The sequence below is a fragment of the Sus scrofa genome, chromosome 14 (genome assembly GCF_054392235.1).
Source record: "Sus scrofa isolate SSC_HxYL_T2T_F1_AM1 chromosome 14, Sscrofa_HxYL_maternal_Yorkshire_Landrace_v2.0, whole genome shotgun sequence".
Lineage (NCBI taxonomy): Eukaryota > Metazoa > Chordata > Mammalia > Artiodactyla > Suidae > Sus > Sus scrofa.
Genome location: NC_139396.1, coordinates 54,885,026 through 54,912,164, shown reverse-complemented (window position 1 = coordinate 54,912,164; position 27,139 = coordinate 54,885,026). Strand labels below are relative to the sequence as shown.

The 27,139-nt window shown below is 48.5% G+C and overlaps 1 protein-coding gene across 1 annotated transcript in view; it reads left to right on the top strand.

The window, feature by feature from the left end:
• Positions 1-27,139, top strand: part of SRRM4 (serine/arginine repetitive matrix 4) — a 163,191-nt gene that overhangs the window by 120,203 nt on the left and 15,849 nt on the right. Inside the window, exons 4-9 of the mRNA XM_021072457.2 lie at positions 857-928; positions 3,879-3,905; positions 5,637-5,687; positions 8,836-8,934; positions 11,810-11,966; positions 26,314-26,618. Coding sequence (XP_020928116.1) covers positions 857-928; positions 3,879-3,905; positions 5,637-5,687; positions 8,836-8,934; positions 11,810-11,966; positions 26,314-26,618 — 711 coding nt within the window. The remainder of the gene's footprint in view (positions 1-856; positions 929-3,878; positions 3,906-5,636; positions 5,688-8,835; positions 8,935-11,809; positions 11,967-26,313; positions 26,619-27,139) is intronic.

The window sequence follows — 27,139 nt, the reverse complement described above, 5'->3', positions numbered from 1 at the left end:
TCCGATTCGACCCCTAGCCTGGGAACCTCCATATGCCGTGGGAGCAGCCCAAAGAAATAGCAAAAAGACAAAAAATAAAAAAAAATAAAAAAATAAAAATAAATAGAGGAGTTCCCGTCGTGGCTCAGTGGTTAACGAATCTGACTAGGAACCATGAGGTTGCGGGTTTGGTCCCTGGCCTTGCTCAGTGGGTTAAGGATCCAGCGTTGCCGTGAGCTGTGGTGTAGGTTGCAGACGCGGCTTGGATCCCTTGTTGCTGTGGCTCTGGCATAGGCTGGTGGCTACAGCTCCGATTCGACCCCTAGCCTGGGAACCTCCATATGCCGCAGGACTGGCCCAAGAAATGGCAGAAAGACAAAAAAAATAAATAAATAAATAAATAAATAAATAAATAAATAAATAAAAATAAATAAAAATAGAGAGTTCCCATTGTGGCTCAGTGATAATGAACCCAACTAGTATCCATGAGGTCGTGGGTTCAATTCCTGGCCTTGCTCAGCTGGTTAAAGATCCTTGCTGTGAGCTGTGGTGTAGGTCATAGACGTGGCTTGGATCCCTCATTGCTGTGGCTGTGTCTGGCAGCTGCAGCTCCTATTTGACCACTAGCTCAGGTGCCTCCATATGCCACGGGTGAGGCCCTAGAAGGCAAAAAATAATAATAATAACAATATAAAGTAATTAATTAATTAAATGAAAACCACGGTAACATTGAAAACAAATGCAGACTAATTATCCTCCTTGATGGGTATTACTGGAAGAGCTGAGGCTGTGTGTGGGGGCTGGAGAAGGGTCTGTATGAAACCAACCTTGGCCTTCCAAAGCCTCTCTCTGAAAATGCGTCTCCCCTTCATGGCAGGTCCCCATCCTATAGCCCATCGCCCGTCAAGAAAAAGAAGAAGAAAAGTTCCAAGAAACATAAGCGTCATAGGTACTGTCCTCTCTCCTTTGCCAACAGGGATGCCCCCGGTGGGTGGGGGCTGGGGTGGCAGCGGATGGCACTGGAAGGTCACATGGAAGCTTATCATTTCATTTACGTCAAATATTCCTTTATGTATTGTCATGTATTTCCATCTCGTATAAACTTGGGACTCTGGTTGCAAGGACCAGACCCACCAGTGCTAACTAGGGCCAGAGGAAGATTTGTTCTAAGGACACAGGAATATCTCAGGGACCAGCCAGGCCTCTCTAAGAGGCTGGAACTGATGAGTGGAAAGCTGACACAACCTCTGGGGGTGGGGGTGGGGGTCGTGAATCCTGCACCCCGGGCCCATCTCGCCATGCTGCAGGCCCAGCCACGAGAAAGCACTGAATCTCTGTCTTCTTCTTTAGTCCAAATTCCCAAGAGACTTTTCTGGTTGGTCTAATTATGTCCTAGAAGATGGGTCATGTGAAACATGCCATCTGGGATTGTCACCCCCCTGGACAGGAGTTAAGAGGCATTATGAACTGGACACACATTTCTAAAGGTGCTCCCTCGGGTATGTTTATGGGGAATTATTTTTCTTAAAGACAAGAAAGCTATATACCAGAGATCTCAAGTCTATGGTTCATGGGCCAAGCCATCATTTTGTAATTGAAAGATTTTGCCATCCCCAAATCAGTTTTCCAGCTCCTCTATAAAATCAGCAGCTCTCTCTTCGTTGGGCCAGTTTTCCCACAGGCAGGCTTCAGCTGGAGCTGAGGAATTGCTGTGCTTTGGGGCAGAGCAGGGGTACTCTGGTCTGCACGGTCCCCACTCAGCCAGCTCCCTCCGTCTACACACATGGTCAAAGCCTGTTTGGCCCCTTGGGGCAGGGAGTTTGATGCTGTCTTTGCAAGTTAAAATATTTGCTGTGGTTGGCTGTGGGTGACAGGGAAAGAGTGGTTTACATTTTATGTTTGCTGATCTGTATCTTCCAATTTTCCTACCTCGGTGGTGGATTACTTGTGCAATTAAACAATCACAACAGAACAAAAGGTAAGAGGTCATTTGGGTCCCCCACCCCACCCCCACATCTCACCCCAGGTTCAAAGTTGCCCCCACGTGGCTTTTCCCCATCCGGGGGTGTGAGCACAATCTCAGCCCTTGTGCCAGAGTGATTTCCACTCAGTTTTTATTGTTACTGATTCTGTTCACCACCTGCCTGATCATTCGGTGGATGCTGCGTTTGTGCTCAACACAAACCCTTTCATGAACGGCTGTTAATCTGGTGTTTGAAACCTTTCCCAACCTAGGGTCCTTTGTAGAGGCAAGGGCCTGCCCATGATTGTAGATGACTAACTTGCCACTTACCTATGCTGAGCAGTTTGTCCCAGTTGAGGGGTTGGGTGGGAAGTGGAAGCCTTTTTCTATATCTGGATCTTGGAAGCCAAGTGGCTTCTCATTCAAGGGTTTCTTCTCGTGAGAAAGAGTCTATAGGCCAGAAGGTTAGAAACAGGCTTTTTGTCTGCTGGCCCTGGCTGGCCCAGAGGATGTTGGAGGTTTCAAGGGAAGGAGGTCTGTAAAATGGGGAATTAGGGGAGCAAACGCTATTGCCGATTCTTTCCAAACCCTCATCTACTGAGCACCACTCTAATTCTAGTCCATTTTCTCTGAGTACTTGAAACAGTTGGTTAGTCTGCAGCCATATCACCCCGAATGCGCCTGATCTCATCTGAAATGTTTCGTTAACCTTTTTGGAGATGGGAGCTGGGGGTAGAGGATGCATTGAGCTGCTTCTTCTTTTTTTTTTTTTTTTCCTCCCTTCAATCACCTAACCTTCAGGGTTAAAAAAATACCCCGTTTTCCAAATCTGTTTATTGAATACCCATTGTATGTCAGGAATGAGGATTCTGGGCTCTGGGTACAGAACTGACCAGAACCTAGCCCCTGCCTCAAGTTGCTCACATTCTAGTGGGGAAAGTGGTAATCATAGTATGCAGAGGTCTGTGCTATAATGGGGCTAAGCGCAGAAGCTCACCCAGGGGAGTTCCCACTATGACATGATGAGTTAAGAATTTGGCATTGTCTCTGAGGCAGCATGAGTTCGATGCCCTGCCTGGCACAGTGGGTTAAGGATCGAGTGTTGCCACAGCTGTGGTATAGGTCACAGCTGCAGCTCTGATTTGATCCCTGGCCCAGGAAACTTCTATATGCCATAGGCACAGCCAAAACAAAACACAACAAAACAAAAAACCTTACCTAGGCCTTGAGAGGAGGCACCAAACCAGCCTGGGAGGATTAGAAAGTGATCCAAAAAGGAGACGACACCTGAGTGGAGCTCTGAGGAATGAATCAGAATTACACAGGTGAAGCTGTGTGGCCCTAGGCAACTTAACTAACTTCTCTGAGCTTCAGTGTCTTGGTCAAATGGTTGTTAGTCGTACTCCCCAGGTCTGGGGGGGAGATTGAATGAGATTGTGTGTGAGAGATGCTTAGCATGGAGCCTGGCCCCCAGTAAGAGTTCCACATATGGAAGCTGGTGTTCCCATGACGATGAAAATGATGATAATGGTGATGACGATGGATCCCCAAGTAGGGGGAGAAAAGACTAAAGTGTGACTTGGGGAGAGGACACAGGGTAGAGGCAGAGGAACTGGCTCCTGGCCCCCTCACATGGCCTTATCCAGGACAGGCTTCCTGACAAATTTGGATGAGGATTGAAGCACTGGTAGGTTTTGACCTGGAAATTCCAAATGCAAACCACTGTTTCCCATCTGATCTTCAAATCTAAAAGAGCAGGAGGATTCAGCAGGTGTCCCGGCCCCCTTGTAGCATGATCACAAATGCATTCATCCCAGGAAAAGAAACTTCAGACTCACTTATATTTATTTTCTTCCCTCCCTCTGTTCCTTTCTTCCTTCCTCCTTCCTCTCCCTCCCTTCCTCTCTCTCTTTTCCTTTTTCTCCCCCTCAATCAGGTCATTCTCCAAGAAGAGAAGGCACAGGTAAGCATCTTGCTGCCTCTGGCTGTCTCCTTGGCTTTCTGCTTTCCTAACCAGGTTTAGGCCGAGTGTGGGGTCAAGCTCCCATCACCCCCCCACCCCCTGCCGTGTTCATGCCCCCTTCACCTTCCCGGGCCTTCGTTTCCTCCAAAATGAAGGCCCATGGACTGGTTTCCCTAAAAATTGCAAGCCAGCTTGCACTTTCCTCCAGGCCAGATGGCTGCTGCTAGACCAGCTCCTACCAAATGCCCTCCCCAGTCACCCATCAAAGCCTTCCCAGATCCTAGCCGAGGGGCAGAGGCCAAGTTCTAGTGTCCTGGAAACACTGGGCGAGCACAAAAAGCTATCACCTATGGGGTGTTCACTGTTAATTAATCCTGCGTTAAGCCCTGTCCATATACATATGTTTCATCTTCATCAATCCCCAACATGACCCTATGGAGAGGAGATCTTTATTATTTCCATTTCACAGATGAAGAAACTCAGATAGGAGGTGTGGCAGGTATGTCCGCAGACACCCAGTCAGAAAGTGGCAGAGCCAAAAATGCAAAACCAGATCTGTCAGACAAAGGGTCACCATCCCACAGTGTCTTCCTTGATAGCAATAGCCCCAACTCCAGCAGTTGGCAGAGTGTGAAGCCCTTTCATTCATTCTGTTAACATGGAGACACTGATTACCAATGTCATCCGTCCATTCAGCCCAACACCTTGAGCAGTGGCCCCATTTCAAGGTCAAGGAAACTGGGTCTTCGAGAGGACAGGTACCCTGTTGGATGTCACACAGCAACTGAGTGTCGAGCCAGGATGTGAACTTGGATCTTTCAGTGAGGTCCTCTCCTCAGCTCTTCCACTGCCCAGGCCGAGTCCCAGACAGGGAGATAAACCCCACAGCTAATGTCAAGATGTGATTTCAGTTGGAGGAAATCAGGTTTTCCCTTCCCAGGACCTGGGCCCGTGATGTGTTCCTGGTGACCCTCTGAAGCTGGTCTGACTTGAACTATCCAATAGCAGAACCCCCTCTGGGTCCTCCATTTGATTATTCTGGGACCCTGAGTCATCACTCTCCATTCTACCCACATCCTAGCACTCCGAGTTAAAAAAAACAAAAACAAAAAAACCCCAGATACTTGAATATTCATGGGCAGAACATTTCAGAATCTGCCAAGCTTGGGAGGCTTTAGAATATCTCCTTGGATGGTCTGCTCTTTTCTCTAAGAAACTGATTGAACAACAGTCAAGATGGGCCCCAGGAGCATATGGTCTGGGGCCACATTCCAGCCCCCCCGTGTCATCCTGGTCAAGTGTCTTAGCCTCTCTGAGGCTCAGTTTCTGCTGCTGTAAAATGAGTGCTTATTAAATATGCCCCTACCCATAGGCTGTAGGAGACTGAAATGAGATGGCTGACAGGAAGTATCAGCAGGTGCTTACTGGTAATAAAACCTCACAAAATGGCAGATATGATTCGCTTTACTATACCGTTATCGTTAAGCTACCAAAGCCGAGCTTGGCCTCCTCCATCCCCCTACTTCCGTCTCTACGCGGTGGTTGGTGTCTCTGGCTGAATCCACTGGGTAAAAATGTTGGCAGCAACCACTCTGGTGTTAGAAATGATCGGGGTCCATTCCCAAACTACCTGGATCCAGGGACCACCATGGGTTAAGCAGTTTAACTACTTCATTTTAACCATTTGCTGGAATTTTGCATCTTTCCACTAATAGGCTATTTCTCCTTCAGCTCCTCCAGCCCCAAAAGCAAAAGAAGGGAAGAGAAGAGGCACAAAAAACAGTAAGTAGATTCCACCTGGAACGTATGTTCCAGATGGGGAGCTGGGGACTGAAAGCCCAGAAGGGCCAGAGTGTTAAGACTTGCCAAAGAAACAGAGAAAGGGAGAGGGCGTGGGCCAGAGGGAAGGGGAAGACAGAGCTGTGTGCAGACCTGCAGCTGTGGGGCTGGCGTGCCTGAGTGCACAGGTAGCGCGTGTGCTGTGTCTGTGCATGTGTGTCTGTGGTGCATGACACCCAGCAGTGTGCACGTGTGTGCCCGGCGTGCCCATTGTGTGTGAATTCTGTGTGCCGGCGTGGGCGTTGTGTCATATTTGTACATGGATGTATACCTGTTTGTAAATATCTGTACTTTTTCCCCCGTGCAAACACTTGTGTGCAACATGGGTGCATAGTATGTGTGTGTGTGCAGTGTACATCTGTGTTCACCCGAATGCATTATGTGTGCCTGTGCTGATGTGAGCATGAGCTTGAATGTTGTGCATGCAGGTGGCCTGCCTGCTACTGTGTGATGGTCCCGTGCCCTCTGCGTGTGCATTGCTTGTTTATTACTCACAGGGAGGAGGTAGTGTGGCTTTTACCTGGGCACACGTGTGCTGTGCAAGCATGAGTGGGGACGGGGGCATGGTCGTGCGCATGCGTGTGAGTCCGGCCCTGGCCACTGGGCTCAGAGCATGGAGATAAGAGTGGAGCCCCTACCTTCCTCCTCGGGCCCCAGCTGGTTCACGGTTTATAGCAGGTAGTAGAAATTCAAATCAGCCAGCGCTGCCTGCAGAGTTCAGTTCCCAGCCAAATTAAAAGTAAATTTGGTCACAACCCACCTACTTTATACCCTTGCAAATGTTAGTGCGTGTGTTTTCCAATCAACTAATATTTTATCTCCTGCCAAGAAGCTTCTAAAGTGAGAATCAAAGGCACTGGGATGAAAGGCAGCAGGCTGCTGGGGAGGGAAAAGAGGAGGCAGAGTGCAGAGGGAGGGCGCCCGGCTCTGCTGGCACGAAGGGCCTCTTCACCCAAGGTCAGTGCAAAAGAGGGCATTTCAGGCACCACCCTGGGACCTGGGGAACACTCCAGAAGGAAGCAGTAGAGCTGTGAGTTAACTCTAGGAAGAACTTCCCCATCATCAAGCTGGTTCAATTCCAGAGGCAGTCACTGGTCAACTGTATTGGGTGTATGCTCACACTAGGCACAGACAGAGTGCCCATTCCCCGAGATATCAGCATCCAGCATCACTTGTCCAGTGGCACTGCAGTAGAGACAGTCCCTGAGCCGGGGCTGGGCCCAGACCCTAAGAGTTCTGGGAGGATCGCCAGTGTGGCACAGATCGCCTGCCAGAGGTCAGCAAGATGGCCACCCTGCCCAGCACCAAGAGCTAGATGAGTCTCAGGAATCACTAGCAGGACATGAAAAAGGTTGTGAGCGCCAAACAGCAAGAGTCAGGAAAGGGAGAAGCAAGAAAAACGAGGTGCCCCTGAGATCAAGGTGGTTATTCATACCACGACCCATGGCCAAGGCTGCTTTTAAAGAGAGGACCATCAGAGTAACTGACCTCCTCTTATTCAGCATCTCTTAGAGAGGCCCTAACAGACAGCAGACCCTGCATAGGCCCCAGGACAGAGAGTAGGCAAATATTCCTCCCAGCCTTCAGGAGCCCGCAGTGCGACAGTACACAGGGGACAGACATGGGACAAGTCACAGCACAGCAGTGGCCGATGGAAGCCCAGGGCACAGTGGGAGCCTGGGTGCTGGAAAGAGGGCTTGGGAGTGAGGGGAGGCTTCCTGTGGGAGGGGCTCCCGAGGCTGAGGGTAAGGATGGATGTACCCATTTCAGGCTGCAGGTTAGCAAGTGGTTTCAACTCTCTGCCTCAGTTTCTGCATCTGTAAAATGGGAGTAATAAGAGAATCCACCTCATAGGCTGTTATGAGGAATAGATGAGTCCATTTACAGAAAATGCTTGGAACACAGTGCCTGGCACAGTGTGTGTTGGAGACAAGCTACTTGCCATCATCACCACCATCCTTGGGACTTCGTGAACTGGGAAACTCCTGGGCCACAACATGAGCATCTGGAGGTTGCTTGAGCCTTTCAAACCAGGGCTGTAGATGCCCTGGAGAGCTAGTCAGGAGCTAGCTCCTGAAGGTCCTGGGGGTTCAAGGTCAGAGTTTGGACTTGACATGAGGATAGTGGGAGGGTTTTAAACAGAAAAGGGATATGGTCTGACAAAGACACTGCAAGAATCTCTGAGTCCTTTGTTGGGTTAACCATCGTACCTCCTGATAGAATCATCTCTAGCTCCCACTGGCTTCCTGACTTGGCCCAAACTACTGACATCCCCTGTACATCCTCAGGGACCACTGTCCCTGCTACTGCTACTTCTCAGTCATTATTTTAATTTAGAGAGAGCTGAAGTAACCTGTTATAATACCAGTTTTAGTGGCAGCAATTATTGGCACTGTCATTTTTGTTGTCAATGATGTTGGTAACTCACTCTGAAAGAGGGCTTTTGACTCCATGCTAAGAATCCAGATTTAATTTTCCAGATCTGAGGTTACAGATTGGCAGCCCAAAGGCCTAATGTATTCTGCTAATGTGTTTTGTTTGCCCCCAAACAGTGTCTTCAAAAAAAAAAAAGAGCTTCCCTATAAGATAGGAATAATTTACATAAATATCTCAATTTCTACATTTGCTTGGGAAATGAGAAGATCCAGCAGCACACCACCGAAGATCCAGGCAAAGCCACTTTCTTCAGCTGATGCCCTTCAGTTGATATTTTCCAAGTGCCTGACTGATTCACATGTTATGGTATCTGACTGGCTCAAAAAACTGTCTGAAATGGAGACTCCTGCCTTAGGCAAGAGAGAGGTGATGAGTGGAGGGGATGTTTCTGCTTCCAGCAGAGCCCCAAGAGTCAGGCTGTCTCCCCCAGAGGACCCCTTTCCGCCCACTTGCATTCAGAACAATCAGTTACACAGGCAGGAAGAGGGGTGATGTGGGGGTGGGGGTGGGGAGATACAGGACTCTGGGAGGGACAGTGACTTGGGTGCAGGAGAATAATGTGTCACAAGATCTAAATCAATCTCTCTCTCTCTCTCTCTCTCTCTCTCTCTCCTTTCATTCCTCCCTTGTCATCACCAACCATTCCCCACCCAAGATCAAGAAGCCGGCCCCGAAAGTCTCACCGCCACCGCCACCACCACTGCCCCTCGAGGTCCCAGAGCTCTGAATCCCGTTCCTCAAGCTGTGACAGCAGGTAACCCCTGGCCCCAAGCACCTCCCCACCCCGGTCACCACCTAGAGCCCCCTCACCATCAGCTTTGCCTCCCACTGTCCCTACTGCCAAGCTACTTTCCCTGGCAGCTGTGGTCACTTCCTCATAGAGAAAAGGCTGCAGGCCCAAGGACTTGCCGCCTCCACTTCCAGGAACACCAGTCCCAGGACTTGCTAACACACGGGTTCCTCAGGGCCCCTGGCACGGTATCCACCGCACGATCCCCTCTGCAGCCCAGCGAGATGGGCACTACTGTTATCCACATTTTAGAGATGAGGAAACTGAGGCACAGAGAGGGGAAGGAATTTTCTGGGCACCAAGCTACTAAGTGACAGAGCTCAGATTGAACTGGAAAGTCAGGCTCCACTCGGCTTTCTCATCACTAAGAGTTGTTCTAAGCACAGAGACGCCAAGCAACCTATGAAAGGTCGCACGGTGCAAAGTACATAGTTCTGAGGCCCTTCTGAAACTTGTTTCTCCTGACCTGGACCCTTTTTATGCTGACATGTTGGCTGTCCCGGCCTGAGAAGGCAGAAGAGGCTCTGGTGGGTGAGAAGAACAAGAAGAAGGGAGCAGAGCTCTATTGATGTTGATGTTTGAAATTGTTGAGGTCCCATGGGAATGTCCCCTGGAGGGTACCAGACCAGCCTCTGCATGACAGAGGCTCCTTTCCTTTCTTAAGTGCTTCTCCTGCTTGGGTACATGTTTACATCACCTGGGAAGATTTCAAAATCTCGCTATCCTGGTCCCACCCCATCCCAGTTAAATCAGAATATCCAGAGGAAGGAGGAGGAGCACAAATATTTGCCTGAAGTCTGCTCTGAACCCGGCACCATGGTACAGTTTCAAATACGTTCTCTCTCCTAATCATTCCAATAAAACCATGAGCTGGACCAGAGCCACTCCGTTTTGGCTGTGCTGCATTCGCTTTGGACGTTGTTTTAAAAGGCCAGTGCCTGGATCCTACCTCTAGATATTCTGATCTAATCTGGATGAGGCAGAGGACAGAGCAGCAGGATTTTTAAATCTCCCCAGGTGATGTGAACATGGAGCCAAGTGTGAAAACATCTGAGAAGGAGAAGCTCAGCCCATGACATCACGTAGCCTTGGTGTTCCCACTGAATAGCGATAGTGTCAAGGAGCATCACTGTCACACAGTGAGGTACTCTGTGACCCTGAGGGATGCAGACAAACACAAGAGCCTTCTGTAATCGGGTCTGAGCCTGGATGAAGCAAGAACGTTGTCCAAAATCCAACAGTGACACCAGCATCTCTCTAACCTGGAGGAGATCCAGCTGCTTCTTCAGTGACCATAGCCTTGACCTCAGTCTCATCTCCCCTCTGTCTAGGTTAAGACTTATGAAGATACCCAGTCCAAGAATGACCTCTGCTTTCTGACAGCATCCAGCCCAGAACAAACCCCCCATCCTTTAAATGCTCCCCAGAGTTCCCCACCACACGCTCATGATAGGTTCTAATACCCTGGACACAGACATCCTCCACTTCCCTGGGCGTGCGTTGCAGCATCATTGCAAAGAATGGGAACGAGGCTCGTTCAAGTACAGGGTGCTCACAGTGGCCTTGTCGGGAGGGCACTGAGGCGCTCAGCTCAGCTATGCTACTGACATGTACAGCTGAGAGACCTGTGCTTTGGTGGACAAAGGGACCCGAGCAAGGGCACGGTGACTGGCAGAACTGGGACCCTGGCGCCCAGGTCTGTGTGACCCAGCCGGAACCCCCCACCTGCAGCCTAGGCCTGGGCCGGAGGATAGTGCAGGGCTTGCTTGGAGACCCTCTAAGCACTGCATTCGTCCTTCTCCGAGACTTATCTCTTTCAGAAAGAGCTTCCGCTTCAGGCCCCCACTCCAGCCCTCCTTCTGCTGTCACATCTGCGGGTGCTGCAGCCCCAGTTCCCCAGCACCTGTTGGGCTGAGTACAGGCATGGGTGCAACCTGAGAGCTGACCCTCGGGTCACAGACTCAGTGGAAGAATGATACTGGGGCCCCACAGCAGAGAGGGACACTCCAGCGTGAGAACCAGAGGCATTTGTTCCCACGGGGGCCCTTGTTCCGCCACGTCCAAGCTGTGTGACCTCAGGCAGGTCACTAAACCTCTTTGAGCCTCAGCTCTCTCATCTGAAGATAAAGGAATGCCTGCCTTGTCTATATGTCTTCAAGTTGTACAGGAAAAGCCTGCAGAGGGGTTTACAATGCCATGCAAATCCATAAGGTCTTATTTTTATTAGTTCTGTGACTGAGAACCAGTAGCTAATGCAGAGTCCAAATGCACCCTTTCTGAGGAGTCAGATTCCTTTGCTTTTTCCACTGCAGACCAGCAGCCAGATCTAGATCTGACAAGCCTGCAGAAGGTATCTCTGTCATTTCTGTCAAATTTTTTTTTTTTCAAAAGTTTTGGGTGACAGTCAGTAAGATGCTTCTGTGTCACAGATGGTGAAGTCACACACACAAAGACACACAGATCGACGTGGTTATATTTGTAGACAAACACATGAAAACACAGATGGACACACCCAGACGTACACCCCGTCACGTACAGACAGGCAGGCAGAAAAGACGATCACAGAGGCACACAGGATGAGTCAGAACAGGGACCTTTTCTGTCTTCATAGCTGTGTCCCTGGCCTCCTGAGCAGTGCCAGGTACATGAATAAGCATTTATCAAGTGAACAAATGAGAAGATGAATGAACGGACTAAAGCGGGAGGGAAGGATGCACAGGAAGTTCAAATAGACGCACCCAAACACACTCTCTTGTCCTCAGAGCCTGGTGGTCCTTCAGCCACCTGTCTGCCAAGCTCCCCATCCAAAGACCCTCAGGTCTCTCTCCCCTACACGCAGGCACCGCAGCCGGTCCCCCGAGGAAAGGCGGAAGTCCCACCGAAGGCACTCTCGTCGCTGCTCCAAGACCCTCTACAAGGCTAGCCCCGAGGCCCGGTCCAGCCCCCCGCCCAGCCAGCCCCTCCAGATGCTCAGCTTCCTGTCGGCCAGGGGTGTAGTAAGTATTCACACAGCCTCCTCTGTCTGTCTTGGCCGTGACACTGGGGGGAGGTGGAGGCACAAGTTCAGGGCAGTGTATGACACATTTCAATTCAGTGGCGGGCAACTACCCCCCTGGTTTCAGACCTCCTTATTGATAACTACATGGTCATTCGCCAGCCTTTGGCAGCACTCGGCTTGGGGACTTGGGGGGGAGAGGGGGAGGGGAAAAACCAAAACACCCAGGCTTTTTATTGGAAGCATTGAAAACACATACTGGTCTCCAGAGTGACATCTGCAGGAAGGCATGTGTGAGACACTGTAGGGAGGTCTTTGGGGAGGAAGGAAGGAAAAGAGGAGGGTCTTTGTTGTAACAGAGGCAGCCTAGCTTTGCAATGATGAAGTCTGAGCATCCAGGATTTGATTTCACTTGTGTAAACATGGCCTTGAACGTATGTGAGAATTTTCCTCCAAGGAGCTGATAGCACTTGACCTCTCACGTCCACATGAAGTCACAGGGAGTTGAGGACGCAGCCACCCTCACTCCTCCCTTCCACAGGTGGGACAGAAAAGCCAATGTTCAGAAAGGTTAAGGTCCAGAGGAAAGCCACAGAGCAGAGCAAGAGTGAATCCAGTTTTGCAACCCGGCATTGAATGGGATCGGAGAATGGTCCCTCAGGTCAAGAAGGAGGGGCTGGAATGTGATTTCAGGAGGTTTACTGAGTGAGGGATTTGGACTTGGATCTGGACTCAGGTCCCAGCTTGGCCACTCCTGGCTGTGTGGCTTTGAGAAAGTCACTTCACCTCTTTGAACTCAGTTTTCTCCTTGCTATGTTTGAGATCAGACTATGTCCATGTGGGCTTGTTGGGGACCTCCAACAACAGAAAGTGTTCGAAGGCCTTTTGTGGACTTTAAAGGGACAGATGCAGAAACAGGAGGAGATTCAACACTGATGTGGCCTGCACTTGCAGCTGACCACTGGGAAGGGTCCCGTCACCTCTAGCTAGGACTGAATCTGAAAACTGCAGAGAGCTGTTCCCTTAGAAAGGATGAGGTGGAAGTAGGGAGAAGCTCGGGGGTTCTTGCTGGGAGGTTTAAGAAGAGAAGGGGGTGATAAACACTGCTTGGGTCTGGCTGACACAATAGTTATTATCTGCAGTACATTCTGGGAAACTCTTTTCTACCAGCCAAGGCAGTCTATGTCACCAAGGTCTAATTTTGCCCAAATCCCCTGTGCAGCAGGAACCACCCACAAGTTATCCCAGTCCCCTCCTTTGTAGAGATACCTGCATTTGCTCAATATTTGCAGGTGAAAAATGCTCACCTGTATTCTCCCATCCATGAATATCCTATGAAAGTTCTTCCCAGTAAGGCAGAGAGTCTGGAGGCCTGGGCTCAAGGCTTGGTTTGGCTGGACAAATCCTTTTACCTCTCCCAGCCTCAGCTTCCTCAACTGGAAAATGAGCATGATTAGGCCACTTGGCTCCCGGGGGAATTGTTGCAAAAGTAGAAATAAATTTTTAAAAACAAGCAATAAGAGGTGGAAAAATGTTTTTTAAGTTAGTAAAAGCCACCCCCTCTCCCTGGTCATGGTCTTTGTGGCAGTCTACACAGCGGCCCCAACTGACCGTCATGAAAAAGTGCCATTGGGAGCAGCCGACTTGAGTTTTCCCACCTCTGGGATGGTTTCCTAATGGGTCAGTCCAAGATATTGCAAAAAAGCTGAATGTTGATCCTCACCTACCCTCCCACCCCCCAAACTGTAGTCCTCCCACACTAGCTAGTGAGGTACTAGATTGGCTCTTGGTTCTTAAAGTCTTGATGTCCCCTGTGGGCCCAGCCCCTGTTAGAAGAGCAGAAAGCTCATCCATACCTAGAAGGCAGAGGCCTTAAGAGCTCACCCAACCCAATGTCCTGATTCAAAGAGGACCTGAACTCACAGGAAAGAAATGACTTCCATGGGCTCTGGCAAGTCAGAGTTGTTAAAAATATAGGATTATGATTAGATATGCAAAGGCTGGCTCTGAACTGGGGATAGTTACTTAAACCTTTTTGAGCTCCACTTTCCTCATCTGTTAAAAAATGCAGATAATAAGTCTCTTCTGCAAAAGTCTTGTTTTGGGAACAAAAGCAAAGTAATTTTGTAAACGGTTGAGCCTAGTGCTTGGCACAGAGGTGAAACTCAGAAAATAGGAGCAGTGTTATTTTGCTGTACAACAGAAATTGACACAACATTGTAAATCAACTATACTTTAAAATTATAAGGATAGGGAGTACCCTTTATGGCTGAGCAGTAACGAACCTGACTGGTATCCCTGAGGATGCAGGTTTGATCCCTGGCCTTGCTCAGTGGGTTAAGGATCCGGCATTGCCATGGGCTGGGGTGTGGGTCACAGACACAGCTCAGATCCAGCATTGCTGTGGCCATGTTGTAGGCTGGCAGCTGCAGCTCCGATTTGACCCCTAGCCTGGGAACTTCCATGTGCTGCAGGTGTGGCCCTAAAAAGAAAAAATATATATATATGGATAAAAGCATTAAAAAAAAAAAAAAGACTTACCTCATGAGAGGGATGTTGGGAGGATGTAGTGACTCAATGTCAGTAAGACTTTTAGACTATAACAGGCGAGCGGTGGATGCTAGGTAACAGTTGCTGGCCATGGACAGAAGCAACAGTAGTATTAATACTGGCAATGGTAATAGCAGTAGCAACAGTAGTAGCGACACTGGTAGTAGCAGTGGAGTAAGAGTAATAGCAGAATGGCTCCAGGCCCAGGTTCGTCTGTGGATGACCTGAGACTAGAGCTAGGACCCCTGCTCACCCTGTTCTCAGTTTCCTCCCATCCTCCATGGCAGCTGCAGCCCAAATGCTTAGCCCCACCCTGCTCATGGCTGCCTGACTCCTGGGGGCATCCTCTGAGTGCTGTCCATGCTGGGTTCTCTCTCATCTTCTCCTGCACAGGCAAGGATGGAAGAGGATGCCAGGTGGGACCAAAGGTTTTCCCAAGAGTGTCAGCCCCAAGATGTTTCCAAGCTTTCTGCCTAAGAGAGTAGCAAAGTTATTGTCATTGAGTCACGTGTTCAATCACTTGCCCAAATCTACCAATTATCTACTGAGTATCTATAAAGAGTCAGCTCTGATGTGGCTCTCAGGACCCAGTGAATAACAAACAGCCTGTACCTTCTTATGAGGAAGACAGACAATGTGAAAAGTGTGAAAGACAATGCACAACAATGAATGTCGAGATAGGATGGGAGGTAAGCAGGAAGGGAAGGGCATTAGGGCCAGCATGAGGTTGGGGCAGAGGAGGTGACAACTGAGAAGCCAGCCAGTGGAAGCAGCCAGTGGAAAGGAAGACTGGAGTCAGGATGGAGATAGAATCCCAGGGCTGGAGATGGGATTGGAGGTGAACAGGAGCCAAAGAATGGGGGCTCTTCTAAGCCTCAGGCATCTCATATGCATAGCTCTTTAAAAAAATCAAGGATGGGCATATGACATCAAGATGGGCTCCTTGCATATATGAATATGAAAATATGCGTTATGTCTTGTTGAAATCCCAATTGGTGAGCTAAAGGTAATCCAAAGCTCTGGCTTTCTCAGAGCTGAAATTCAAATAAAGGGTCCCAAGGCATCAAAACCCTTTGTGCCTCATTCATTCCTTATCTATCTATGAGGGTAGATAAGGAATGAATGAGGCATTGAACCTGAGGTCTTAAACTACCCTCAGTCATCTCTGTTCAAGACATTACGGAATCAGAGAGATGAATAAACACTCTTCCTGAATTCCAGGCCTCACCATCTAGTCATCAGCAGGATAAGTAGGATTTAATACAGCAGGATGCGTTGTCACTAGAGCTGAGAATGAGCCTGTGAGTACTGTTACCTCCTCCATTGTTCAAGTACTTGCACGCCAGTTGATAAATAGAGCTTGTTACTGCCTGTCCCTCAGTCAACAAAACCACTCCTTCCCTTCCCTGGTAGCTTCTGGACCTTCTCATAGTCCAGCAGCTAAAGAGTGATACCTGACAGCCCTTCAGTGCCAAGCCCAGCTACCTTCAGATGGGGCAGTACACACACTCAAACAGTTGTTGAATATTTTGAATATCACCCCCAGAGGTGATAGAAGCAAGTACAATATGTAGGAGGACCACAGAGGAAGGACCAAGAGGTCTTGGTGTCTGAGAGGACTTTACCAATAAAGGAACATGTGAGCTGGGCTTTGAAGGGTGGATAGGAGTTCACCCACTTAAGATGGTTGATGAATAAAGAGAGGGAAATACCACTATGTGCCAGGCACTGTCACATAAGTTATAGTCTTTTTTTTCCTCATTTGATTCACAGAACAGTTCTTTGAGGTCGGGGCCATTATTATCATTATTTTTCAGAGGGGAAAACTGAGGCTCAGAGAGGTGAAGTGTCTTAGGTAAGTAGCCCACCTAGGAGGAAGGGGAGCTAATATGAACCATGGCTTGTTTCTCAGAAGTTTACTTTGCTGGCCAGAGGGACAACTGGATGATGGAGAGGTTGGTGACCCCAAGGTTTGGCAAAGTCCTTTCCTTGTAGTGTGGTGTCCTCTGTAAGTCCACCCTAACTGGAGGGGGAATGGGAAGGGGGATGATCTAGACTAATGTTAGACTAAGGAGAGGGCAGTCTCCTTTTCTCCTCCTTCTGCCTCCAGAGAGCCAACAGTTGCCCTAATCCTCGCCAACAAAAACCTGCACAGATACCACAAAAAAACAGAATGTGTGTTCTGTAAAGGAAGACCTCATCAAATTTGTGACCAGGAGGAAGCAGGAAAGGACAGTAGTAAAGACAGGAGTTTGGGGACAGATCCAGACACTCCAGAGTTCTTGATTTCATCTCCCTGGGAGTCTGTGTCATAGCCATCACTCATGCTTCCTGAGCACCTACTATGTGCCAGGTGCTAGGCTGAATTATTTTCATGTGTCACCTCATGTATTTCTTATAATAGACATTCAAGGAAGCTTCCGCTGATATCCTCATTTTCCAAGGAGGAAACTCCAGCCTAGAAGACTTGGGGAAAAGGCAGCTATTAAATGGAGAAGTTAGGATTCAAACCCAGAAAGTCTGCCCTCAGAGTCCGTGTGTTTAATTACTTGACCTCTCTTGTGTCATTTCACTTTGATGGGCCTCTGTGTCCTCTTCTGTACCCGGAACTAATAATCATACCTAATTCACAGAGTGGTCATGAGGGTGGAGTGAGGTAAGGTGTCCATTCAGTTTTTCAAGATGCATGAAGCACCTATTGTGTGCCAGGCACATGGTGAATTGCAGCAAACAAGACAGACCAGGTTTCCATCTTTATGCAGCTTCTGTTCTGTGAGAAAAATATAGCCTGATCTGATGCTTGGGACTTAACACTGTATACAGTAGTTGCTAGTGTTAGGATTTGTCATCATAACAGCCTAATTAAACTTGCTCCCAATAAACCCAGAAATGGTTTTGAAGTATCTCCAGCCTCAAAAAGCTGAATCATATCCAAGGTCTCAGGTGAACTTCAGAACAACCCCAGGAGAGTTGCAGGACAGAAGTCTGCCTCTTATTTTGCAAATGGGGGAAATGAGGCTGAGTGAACATAGGTGGATGGCCCAGCCTTCTGACCTTTGACCCAGCTTCTCACACATTCTGCAAAAGCCTTTGGGCTCTTGGGTAAACTGAGACTCGCTAGCCAATGCTATTTACTGTAGGTTAGAAGAAGAGAGGGACTAAAATGCAGAAGAAGGGGGCTTGATACTCAGAGGTTTGTGGACCAAGTTTTTTTTTAATGGAAAGTGGAACAGCATTGTCAACTTTTACTTTTACTGCAAGGGCAGAAAAAAAAAGAAAACCACCATTTTCTGTAATGAAAGGAACATTTACCATCAGAAGAGGGAGGACAGGCATGGCCTCAGAAGAAAGTATAAGCCTTTATATCACATGCATTCAGCTGAATGAAAAACTCATTCCATAGAACTTTTTTTTTTTTTTTTATCATTTCCATTTGGACTGGTGGAAAATTTGCCTAACTGGATCCATGTAGAAATTTTCAAGAATGAATGGGCCATCAAGGGGGGCTTCCAAGAAATGATGAGGCTTCAGCTGCCAGGCCCCTTCAGCTGTCTGATGGAAGGAGAGAGGAGGCCAGACCATGTCCCTGGGCCCAAGGTCAACTTCAGTGCCCAGCCCTGTGAGATCCCCACTTCCCTGGGCCCTAGTTTGTCATCTTTCCACCATCCTCAGCAGATCCCTCTCTTTCTCCATCCCCCCAACCTCCTCTCAAATGAACTCCTAACAGGTCAATGAATCCATTCTTTTGCTGTCTTCCTAATTAGTGTGCAAAGGAAGAAAAATAAACTCAATGTCTTTGTGAAACAAAAGGTTTTTTGTTTTTTTTTTTAAAGAAATAACCAAAACCCTCTAGCTAAAAGCCCTGCCATGCAATTCTACATTCACATGAGAATTTCCAGTCCCCCATATGGCAGGGAGGGAAAAAAAAAATTTATAGCCATCTCTCTCCATGGGGCCATTTGAAGCTCAGTAAATGGACTTGTTCAGTTTAATTGGAATTCTCTTCTTGATTGTATTTTTGTAACCTATTAGGCCGTGCTGCCTCTTGATCTCAGAATTCAGCTGAAATTAAATTTTGAAGTGTAAGTGAGAGGTTGTCTTTTTTTCCCCCGTTCTTGATTAAATAATGATTTGAAACAAAAACAATAAATAACAGTGCCGGCTTCCCTGGAGGGCTGAGAGAGACTCCCAGTTGAAACACCAGGAGCTGGAGTTCGTCTGGGGCGGGGGGTGTAATTACTTACTAGAAAAAAAAAAAAATCCAAGGTTGATGCAGAATGTATTAAGGAATGAGAAGAGGCCAGCTTAGGAGTCCAAGAGGAAAAGAAAATTGGAGCTTCGCATTGGAGGGTGAACAGGGAATAAAGGGAACAGAGGCGTTTGTTTTCTCCCCACGGCCATGAGTTTGGGAAAAGCACTTTGTCCCTTAAAAAAATCTGAGTTTGAGGAGTACCCATTGTGTCTCAGCAGTAAAGAACCAGACTAGTATCCATGAGGACATGGGTTCAATCCCCGGCCTCACTCAGTGGGTTAAGGATCCAGCATTCCTGTGAGCTGTGGTATAGGTCACAGATTCAGTTCATATCCTGCATTACTGTGGCATAGGCCTGTGGCTACAGCTCTGATTTGACTCCTAACCCAGGAACCTCCATAGGCCGCTGGGGCAGCCCTTTAAAAAAAAAAAAAAAAAAATCTGAAATTGGCAATCCTGACCGAGAAGGGAAGAGCTTGTGAAGAGCTTGTGATGGCTCTGGGGTCTGGATACGGCTCCTGGTTCCTTTCATTGACAAAGTCCAAGAAGGTCTGGAAAGGCAGCAGGGAGGAAAATGGAGAAGTCCATTTCCTAGTTCTGGAAGGGAGAGCTGAGCCATGCAGGAGGCACTTTGTGCTGCATTCACATAGATCCAGATATCAGCCAACACTTAGACCAGAGGGTCACCAACTGAGATGCCTCGGGGGCCAGGCAGCTCAGAGATATTAGCTGCAGGGACCCAGTTGGGCCCCATGGCCAGGAGAACTTGTGCCTGGTCAACAGGGGCAGCAATTGCTCACAAGGCCGGTGATGACCAAGCAGGAATATCAGCTCAGTCTGGCCAGATCTTCTTTTTCAACATGAACTAGAATTCGGGCTGTGATGTGAATCTGCCCCAGTCTACCAGGTTGATAGCTTGTGCAGATTTACTGTCCAACGTAAATTTGTTTGGCCCCTAAGGGGCCTAAAGAAAGCATATCTGAAACAAAGCATAACTTGGCCTATTGGTGTTGCAGGGGTGATCTGGGGTGTTGAGACAGAGGCTGGCCATTTACCCCCTCACCCTTCCTCACACACTGCCAACTGCCAGCCTCCAGGTCATGTCATCTGGCTGCCAGAGACCACTGTGCTTGGCCGTCAGGCGGTTTGGACCTACTAGAGAACTGACACCCCTGGGTACAGCCTGTAACCCATGAGTGTCAAGGAATTCATGTATAAGTATCCCAGCTCCCTTCTTGGCTGGGATGCACTCTGGAGCCAGTTCTGTACTGGTTCCCAGAGTGTTCTGCAGCCACCCGCCATGTGTGATGCCACCATAATGTAGAAGAGACGTTCAAGTCAAGGGCATCCTGACATGCAGAAGACAGAGGCCTCTGGGTTGATAACGCATATTTACCTGGCTCCTTCTCTCCCCCAGCTCTGTGCCCTACTCCCCGACAAAGGTTCCTTACCTCCCAAATAAACTTCTAGCACTCAAATTCCTGTCTCCATTGCTAGGAGAATCCATACCAAAACAGGTATTATTTCACTTGGTGATTAAGCACATCTTCCAGGGGCAGATTTTTTTTGCCAAACCCCCAAAGTAGACCTCTGTAAAGACATGAAAGGCAAGGCTGAGATGGAGGAAGGGATGAGAGTGGACCACAGAAAAAAGCCCTGGTATGAGGGTCCTAGGTCTTAGGTAGGGGTCCCGGGTACCATGAAGGCATTGTTCCTGGATCATGGTGGGTCCAGGATGACACCTCCCAGCAGGCGAATTGGAGACCGTTTTGCAGCTAAGCTGGGGATACAGGAGCAGAGAGCAGTTACGTGCACAGGAGAGAAGTTCCTAACAGAGGAAGAAGAACGCAAAGGTGACTAGGGAGAGGCCGATTATCCATAAGAGGAGACGGGGCGGGGTAAGGGGGGGAGCCGTCCTGTCATATCAGTGTCCAGTGGGCAACCATTTGCATCTTCCATGACAAAGTGAGAGTGAGTATCTGACTAGGAAGGAGACCCTTAGAAATGAGAGGTGTGCACAAGAAGGAAAAGCACAGGGGCCTCTGTTTTCTGCCTGTTGGGTTGTCCTTGACTTTGAAGGTCTCTTCTGCATTATGATGGCGTCTCATACACACACACACACACACACTCCACAATATGCCCTTGCCCCCCCTCCACCCCTCAGTTGTATCTTTCCTCCTTTGTGTGTGGGGTGAATGGAGAGTTCTAGAGAAGGGGGAATCTGAAGCTAAGAGGCCATTAAACCATCCAGACATCCCTAATGAGTGTTGAAAATGTTTCTATCACCTGGAAACAGAGACAGAGCCCATCAAGACAGGGAAAGACAAACCCAGGAGAGGTCAGCTGAGGGAGGCGGGAACGAATGTCTTCAGGCCACCACCTCTCCTCCGGGCCTTCAAAGTAATCCTACAGCAGATCAAACAGAGCGAGAGTTGTGTATCCAGGAACTGCTAGGAATGTTGCCTTATGCTGCTTGTGCCCTGTACGAGGGCAGCTGGCCTTGGAGTTCAACCCCCCTGCCCTCCGTTTGTCAGGCAAGCTATGCAGACTGACATGGGGCCATCTCAGCCCAGAGAAAGGTGGATCTTTTTTCCAATTTGTCTGACCGGAGGAGGCACCATTTTTCACTTCTTGATGCGGAGGGAATGCCTTTCTAGCATCTGAACAGAGTCCCTGTAAGGGCCAGCAGCCCTTTTGTATATGAGTGGACAGACCTCAGGTTCAGGTTTTAACCTGATTTCCCAGAATAGCAGCAAGTGGAAAAGGAAATAAGGAGACACCACTACTTGTCTCACCTGGAAGGCTCCTTAGATCCAGAACTTCTCACCTTAGCCTAGAACAAGCTGTTGAGCATCTGTAGATTGAGCCCCTGTGTGTGGTTTGAGGGTCTTAGGTCTGAGGGGGGCCAGATGGGGGAGTAAAGGGCATTCCTTCTCATTGCCATGGGCCTGAACCTAAAATTTGATCCCAGAGTTTCTCTCTGGCTCAAAACCCAGCCCTGAGCCCATCTCAAGACCCCAACTTTCAGCCAAGGGTCCACCTCATTTCCTAGAACAGTGTTGAATATGACGGAGGCTAGTCCATCCTTAAAAATCTGTTAAATCTCTGGGAATTCCCATCGTGGCTTAGTGGGTTAAGAACCTGAGTAATATCCGTGAGGACGTGGGTTTGATCCCTGACCCTGCTCCACGGGTTAAGGATCTGGCGTTGCTGTGAGCTGTGTTGTAGGTCGCATACATGGCTCGGATCTGGCGTTGCTGTGGCTATGGCGTAGGTCGGCAGCTGCAGCTCCAGTCTGACCCCTAATCTGGGAACTTCCATATGCTGCAGGTGCAGCCCTAAAATGAAGAAAAAAAAAAATCCATTAAATTCCCAAAGTTGGCAGTCACCCACTTGGATCCCACCAAGGCCTGATCACCCAGCCATCTCCAAAAATGAATGAAGTTAGGATGGGCTAGGCTTCCAAAGTCAGATTTCCAAGAGATTAGGAAGCAGCTTTGTTCAGTCAGCAAGATTTACCGAGCACTTGCTCTGTGCCAGGTCCTGGTGGGGGCACTGGTTCAGCCATGTTACAGTGCTGAACCAGTCATGCATGGCCTCTGCCTTCAACAAGCTCCCACCCAGATGGAGAGACAGGCAGTAAAACAAGCCATTTCCCCGCTGAGTAACAGTGTTGAAGCATACAGAAGCCACTCATTTTTGAATGAATGAATGAATGAGAGAATGAATGAAGTAGAGAGTTTTATGCTATCCTGGCCTGGGATTCAGAAGGCTTTCTAGAGGAGGTGATCTGTAAACTGGATGATGAATAAATTTAGCCATGTGAAGTGAGGAAGAGAGGGAAAATGTTCTAGGCAGAGGAAATGGCATATGCAAATGACCTGGGGTTGGGGAGAGCAAGATGTAGTGGCAGAACCAGGAAAACTTCCTAGTCAATCAGCTTAAGGTTGTGGGGGCTGGGGGCCAGGGATGTGTATGGAAGAGATGAGGTTTGTGAAGGACACAGGGCTGGGTTGTAAAGGACATTGTCATGCATGTCAAAGAATTTAGATTCATCCAAAGAAATGGGTCTTTTAAACAAGCAAAAGAAGTTGGTATTTTCAGCCACCACTGTCAACCCAATGAGAACATTTCAGTGGCACCTTTATCTCTGTTTTCTGGTGATGATGGAAAAAGCGTGATGACTTATAGACATCTCACAAGTTCTGATCACACAAGATGGTGGTCATGGTCAGGTAGAGACAGTCTAAAAGCGTCCCTGTGAGCTCAGGGTATGGGGTTGAGAATATGATGAAGGCAAAGTCCCCTTCTATATTCACTAGCCCCGAGGGGCCTTATGTTCAGGAAATCCTTGCCCTTGGGCACCCATGATGCACCAGGGCATATGCTTTGAAATGAGTAGTCAGGGTCAAATACCTGGGCAGAAAAAGGCCCAGCTTGGATGCCTCCAGGAAGCAAGCCACAAGATAATGGAAAGCATTATACTCATAGGCACCTTCACTCCAGTTAACTCCAGCCTGGTTGCCTCCAGGAAGGGCATGGAGGGCTACCAAACATTCACCAGCTCTGAGGCAAAGATTCATTCCATGAGCCCATCCCCAGTCCAAGCCCCAGCCTGAAAGCCAAGGTCCCAGGGTCCAGCTGCCTGGCCTGATGCTTTCTCATTCTGGACAGAGGTAGAAATACACATGTTGCCCCTGAACTCCCAGAGGTGGGAAAGTTAGGACATCCAGCTGGCAAACAGGAAGACAAAACGGAGGCGGATGAGAAATGGGCTTTTACGTTAATTTTTAAAGAAATCTCACTCTAGAAAACCCCATTTGGGCGACCTTATTTTGAGGTCCCTTGTTCCAGAGCAAAGATAGCCAGATTGCCAATTGGGTACAGTGGCAGCTATGCTGGGTGGGACTTGGTAAAGCTGGACCATCACCTTGTCTGTGTGCAAAGCCTCCTGGGAGAATCCACAAAGGAAGTCCCTCCTTCCCAGCTCCAGGAGCTGACATCCTGAGCTGGTGGAGTCATCTCTGTTTATCTCACAATTCCAGTGTCTCTGTATCTCACCCTCATGACCAATTGCTGAGGAGGCAGAAATTGTTCCTTAAGAAATCCCCAAAGCCCCCCTTCTTTAGGCTCAAGGCACACGGGAGACACTGGGAGGGGCAAGCAGGCTTTGGCTGGTGAATTCTACGCTAACATTTGCAGGGCCTGGGACAAGAGTACAGAGGAGAGCCACACACTATGTATCTAAATATTTATAAATGAAACCTGCAAACTTAGATGAAATGTGTTCTCTTCTCTTGGCAAACACACCTTCAAAATGATCTGGAGGAGTTCCCTTCGTGGCTCAGCGGTTAACAAACCTGACTAGGATCCATGAGAATTTGGGTTCCATCCCTGGCCTCACTCAGTGGGTGAAGGATCTGGTGTTGCCGTGAGCTGTGGTGTAGGTCGCAGACGAGGCTCGGATCTCGCGTTGCACGGCTATGGCATAGGCCAGCAGCTGTGGCTCCAATTCAACAATTCAACCCCTAGTCTGGGAACTTCCATATGCCAAAGGTGTGGCCCTAAAAAGCTAAAAAAAAGAAAAAGAAAAGAAAAGAATCTGGAAAGTCAGATTTGGATTTAGAATCTCAGACCCCTCAAAGTGCCAGGCCCCAGCACAACCATGTGGGGAGAATCTGGAGAATCTGCCACGGCCCTGGCCCCTCCTTCCCCCTCCCCATGCCTTGCACTGTCCAGCACCATAATGGACCTCCCACCCATGCATATGGACACCTCAGCCTGAGCGTCCAAGTTCTGTTCCAATAGCCACTCTGGACCTAGGAACGTACACGCCTGAAGCATGGTCTGCCCCTCCTCCACTCCCATCCCTGGGAGAAGAGATCCATGGAGGAGCCTGCAGAGACCGTAGGAGGGGGCTCAGGGGCAACTTATACAGAAAATTCTGGAATTTCAGGTACCCAGAGTAATCTTGGGGGGAATGGTTTCCAAATGGTACCTTCTCAGCCTCCAAGATTTCTCACCCCACAGGGATGGTTATTGCTAGAGGAGACACAGGGTAGGGATCTCTCTTGCCCTCAGCTGAGCATGGAACTGTCGGTGGGCTCCAGAATCAAAGCCAAATGTCATCCCAGCCGTGAGACTGGTCTGAATGGTGAAAGAAAAACCACCCATTGTGCTTCTAAACACGCCATAGCTTTCCTGAGGGCTGGCTCTCCGTCACCTCCTTTTACGCTTTCACCTGTCCTAGATCAGCCCCACAAAGAATCCTGGGGACCCCTCCTAATTCCAAGTCACCCCCAAACCAAACCTCCAAGCCCCTCCCAAAGCAGTGTGTTGCAAGCACACCCTCCCTGTGTCCCCTCCGCCCCTTCCGTCTTGACACCTTAGATAGATGCAGACGCCAGCCGCCATTTGCATTTTCAGCAATGGTTTCTTGATCCAGCTTGGGCATTAAGAGACTGAAGAAGTTAGTGTTTATGGCTTGAGGTCCCCTTACTGAGAAAACCAACCCGAAGTGATGCTGCACCTGTCAGGAACACTGAAAAACCCAAACCCCAAGGTCAGGGCCAAGTGTGAGGATGTACAGAAAGGTGTGTGTTTTTTCTTGTCAATTGCGACTCTAATGATGGACTCACCTTGCCCGCTCTTCCCTTTCTCTTACACCTTACCTACCTACTAAAGGAGGAGTTCTTGCTTGGTAAGTGGATATAATCCGCAAAGACATGAGAGAATTTATTAGAAGCCACTCGAGAACCTTAGCTACCTTCTCCAGGGGGAAAAGGACACACGCAAATATCTGTAGAGAGCTTTTTTTTCGTTTGTTTTCAGTCAGACGATTTGACTTCCATTTTTTTGTCCCCCCCCCCTTTCTTTTCCCCTTTAGTTGGAAGCTACTAAAATATCGTTTTGTGACCTTGACTTTATATTTAAAATGAACTCTCATCTTTATTTCATTTCTTTTCCCCATGTGATATTTGTTTAGGGTTCTATTCAGGCAACTTTTTCTTAAAAAAAAAAGTAGTCAAATTCGTTGAGGATTTGGTTGACGTTTGAAATTTTGGCTTTATCTCCTTTTTTTGTTTTTAAGTTCCAAGATATATATTTTTTCAGGCCCATAGCCTCCTTTCTTTTCCCCCCCTTTCTTTATTTTTATTATTGTTTTAGGTTAAGGGTGTTTACGCACACACCCCCTTTCTCTTAAGTTGTCTTTTTGTTTGAGTTAATTCATTAGAAATTAAATTTTGTATAATTTCCTTTTTTCTTTTGTTTAATCTGGATCGCATGCTTTTTCTCTGCATGATACCTAAATCTTCCAGTTATCCTAGCAGGGGGTTAAAAAAAAAAAAAAAAAAAAAAAAAAAAGATCTCCTTTCTGTGGTATTCTTTCAGGAATTTGTGCTTTTGTTTTTTGGCGTCTCTTCTTTCCTCTCTTCTCTCTTTCCTTTCGTTACAGTGCATCATGATGGTAAACATTTCTTGGTTATTTAGACACAGCCCACAGGCCTAGCGCTCAGCAGTGTCCAACGGATGTTTTTGCTTTCAGATCACTGGGTCGGGGTCCGCTGCTGACCTCTTTACCAAAACAGCCAGCCCGCTCACCACCTCCAGAGGACGCTCCCAGGAGTATGACTCAGGCAATGACACCTCCTCACCACCCTCCACGCAGATCAGCTCAGCCAGGTCACGGGGTCTGGAGAAGGGGAGCCCCACTGGGGGCCTGAGCAAGAGCCGGGACCCACACAGCGGCCACACCTCTGATTCAGGGAACTCCTTCACCACCTCCTCACCCCAGAACAAAGGGGCCACTTCGGAGAATCTCTCCCCGACCAGCAGGGGCAGAGAGTCAAGGTCAGTGCACCTGGAATGGAGGAGATGGGCTCTTACCTGAGCTCCACCATCTCACACTCTCACCCTCGAACCACACACTCTGACCCAGGAGTCTTATATGCAATAGAGAGGGAAAAAACTCAAATGGGCATAATTTGAAGTAGGGGAAGGATATCAGCTTTGGGTATATAGCTGGATCCAGGGTCTCAAAAATATGTCACTGGGAATCTGTATTTCCTATGACATCTCTCAGCTCTGCTTCCTTCTCTCTTAGCTTTATTCTCAAGCGGATCCTCCCAAAGTACTGGCAAATATGCCATCCAGTCAACATTTTATCAGTCTAGCCAGCTAATAGAAGGAAAAATGCCTCTTTCCCCCAGATTTCAGCAAACTATCAGGGCAAGTGTTCATTGGCTCTGCTTCGGCCCAGTTTGGGTCATTTGCCCACCCTCAGCCAATCACACTGCCCAGGGGACGCAGTGTTCTTGGCTAGAATTTGTCACATGCCACCATGAGGGCTAATGAGGCTTCCCATTTAAGAA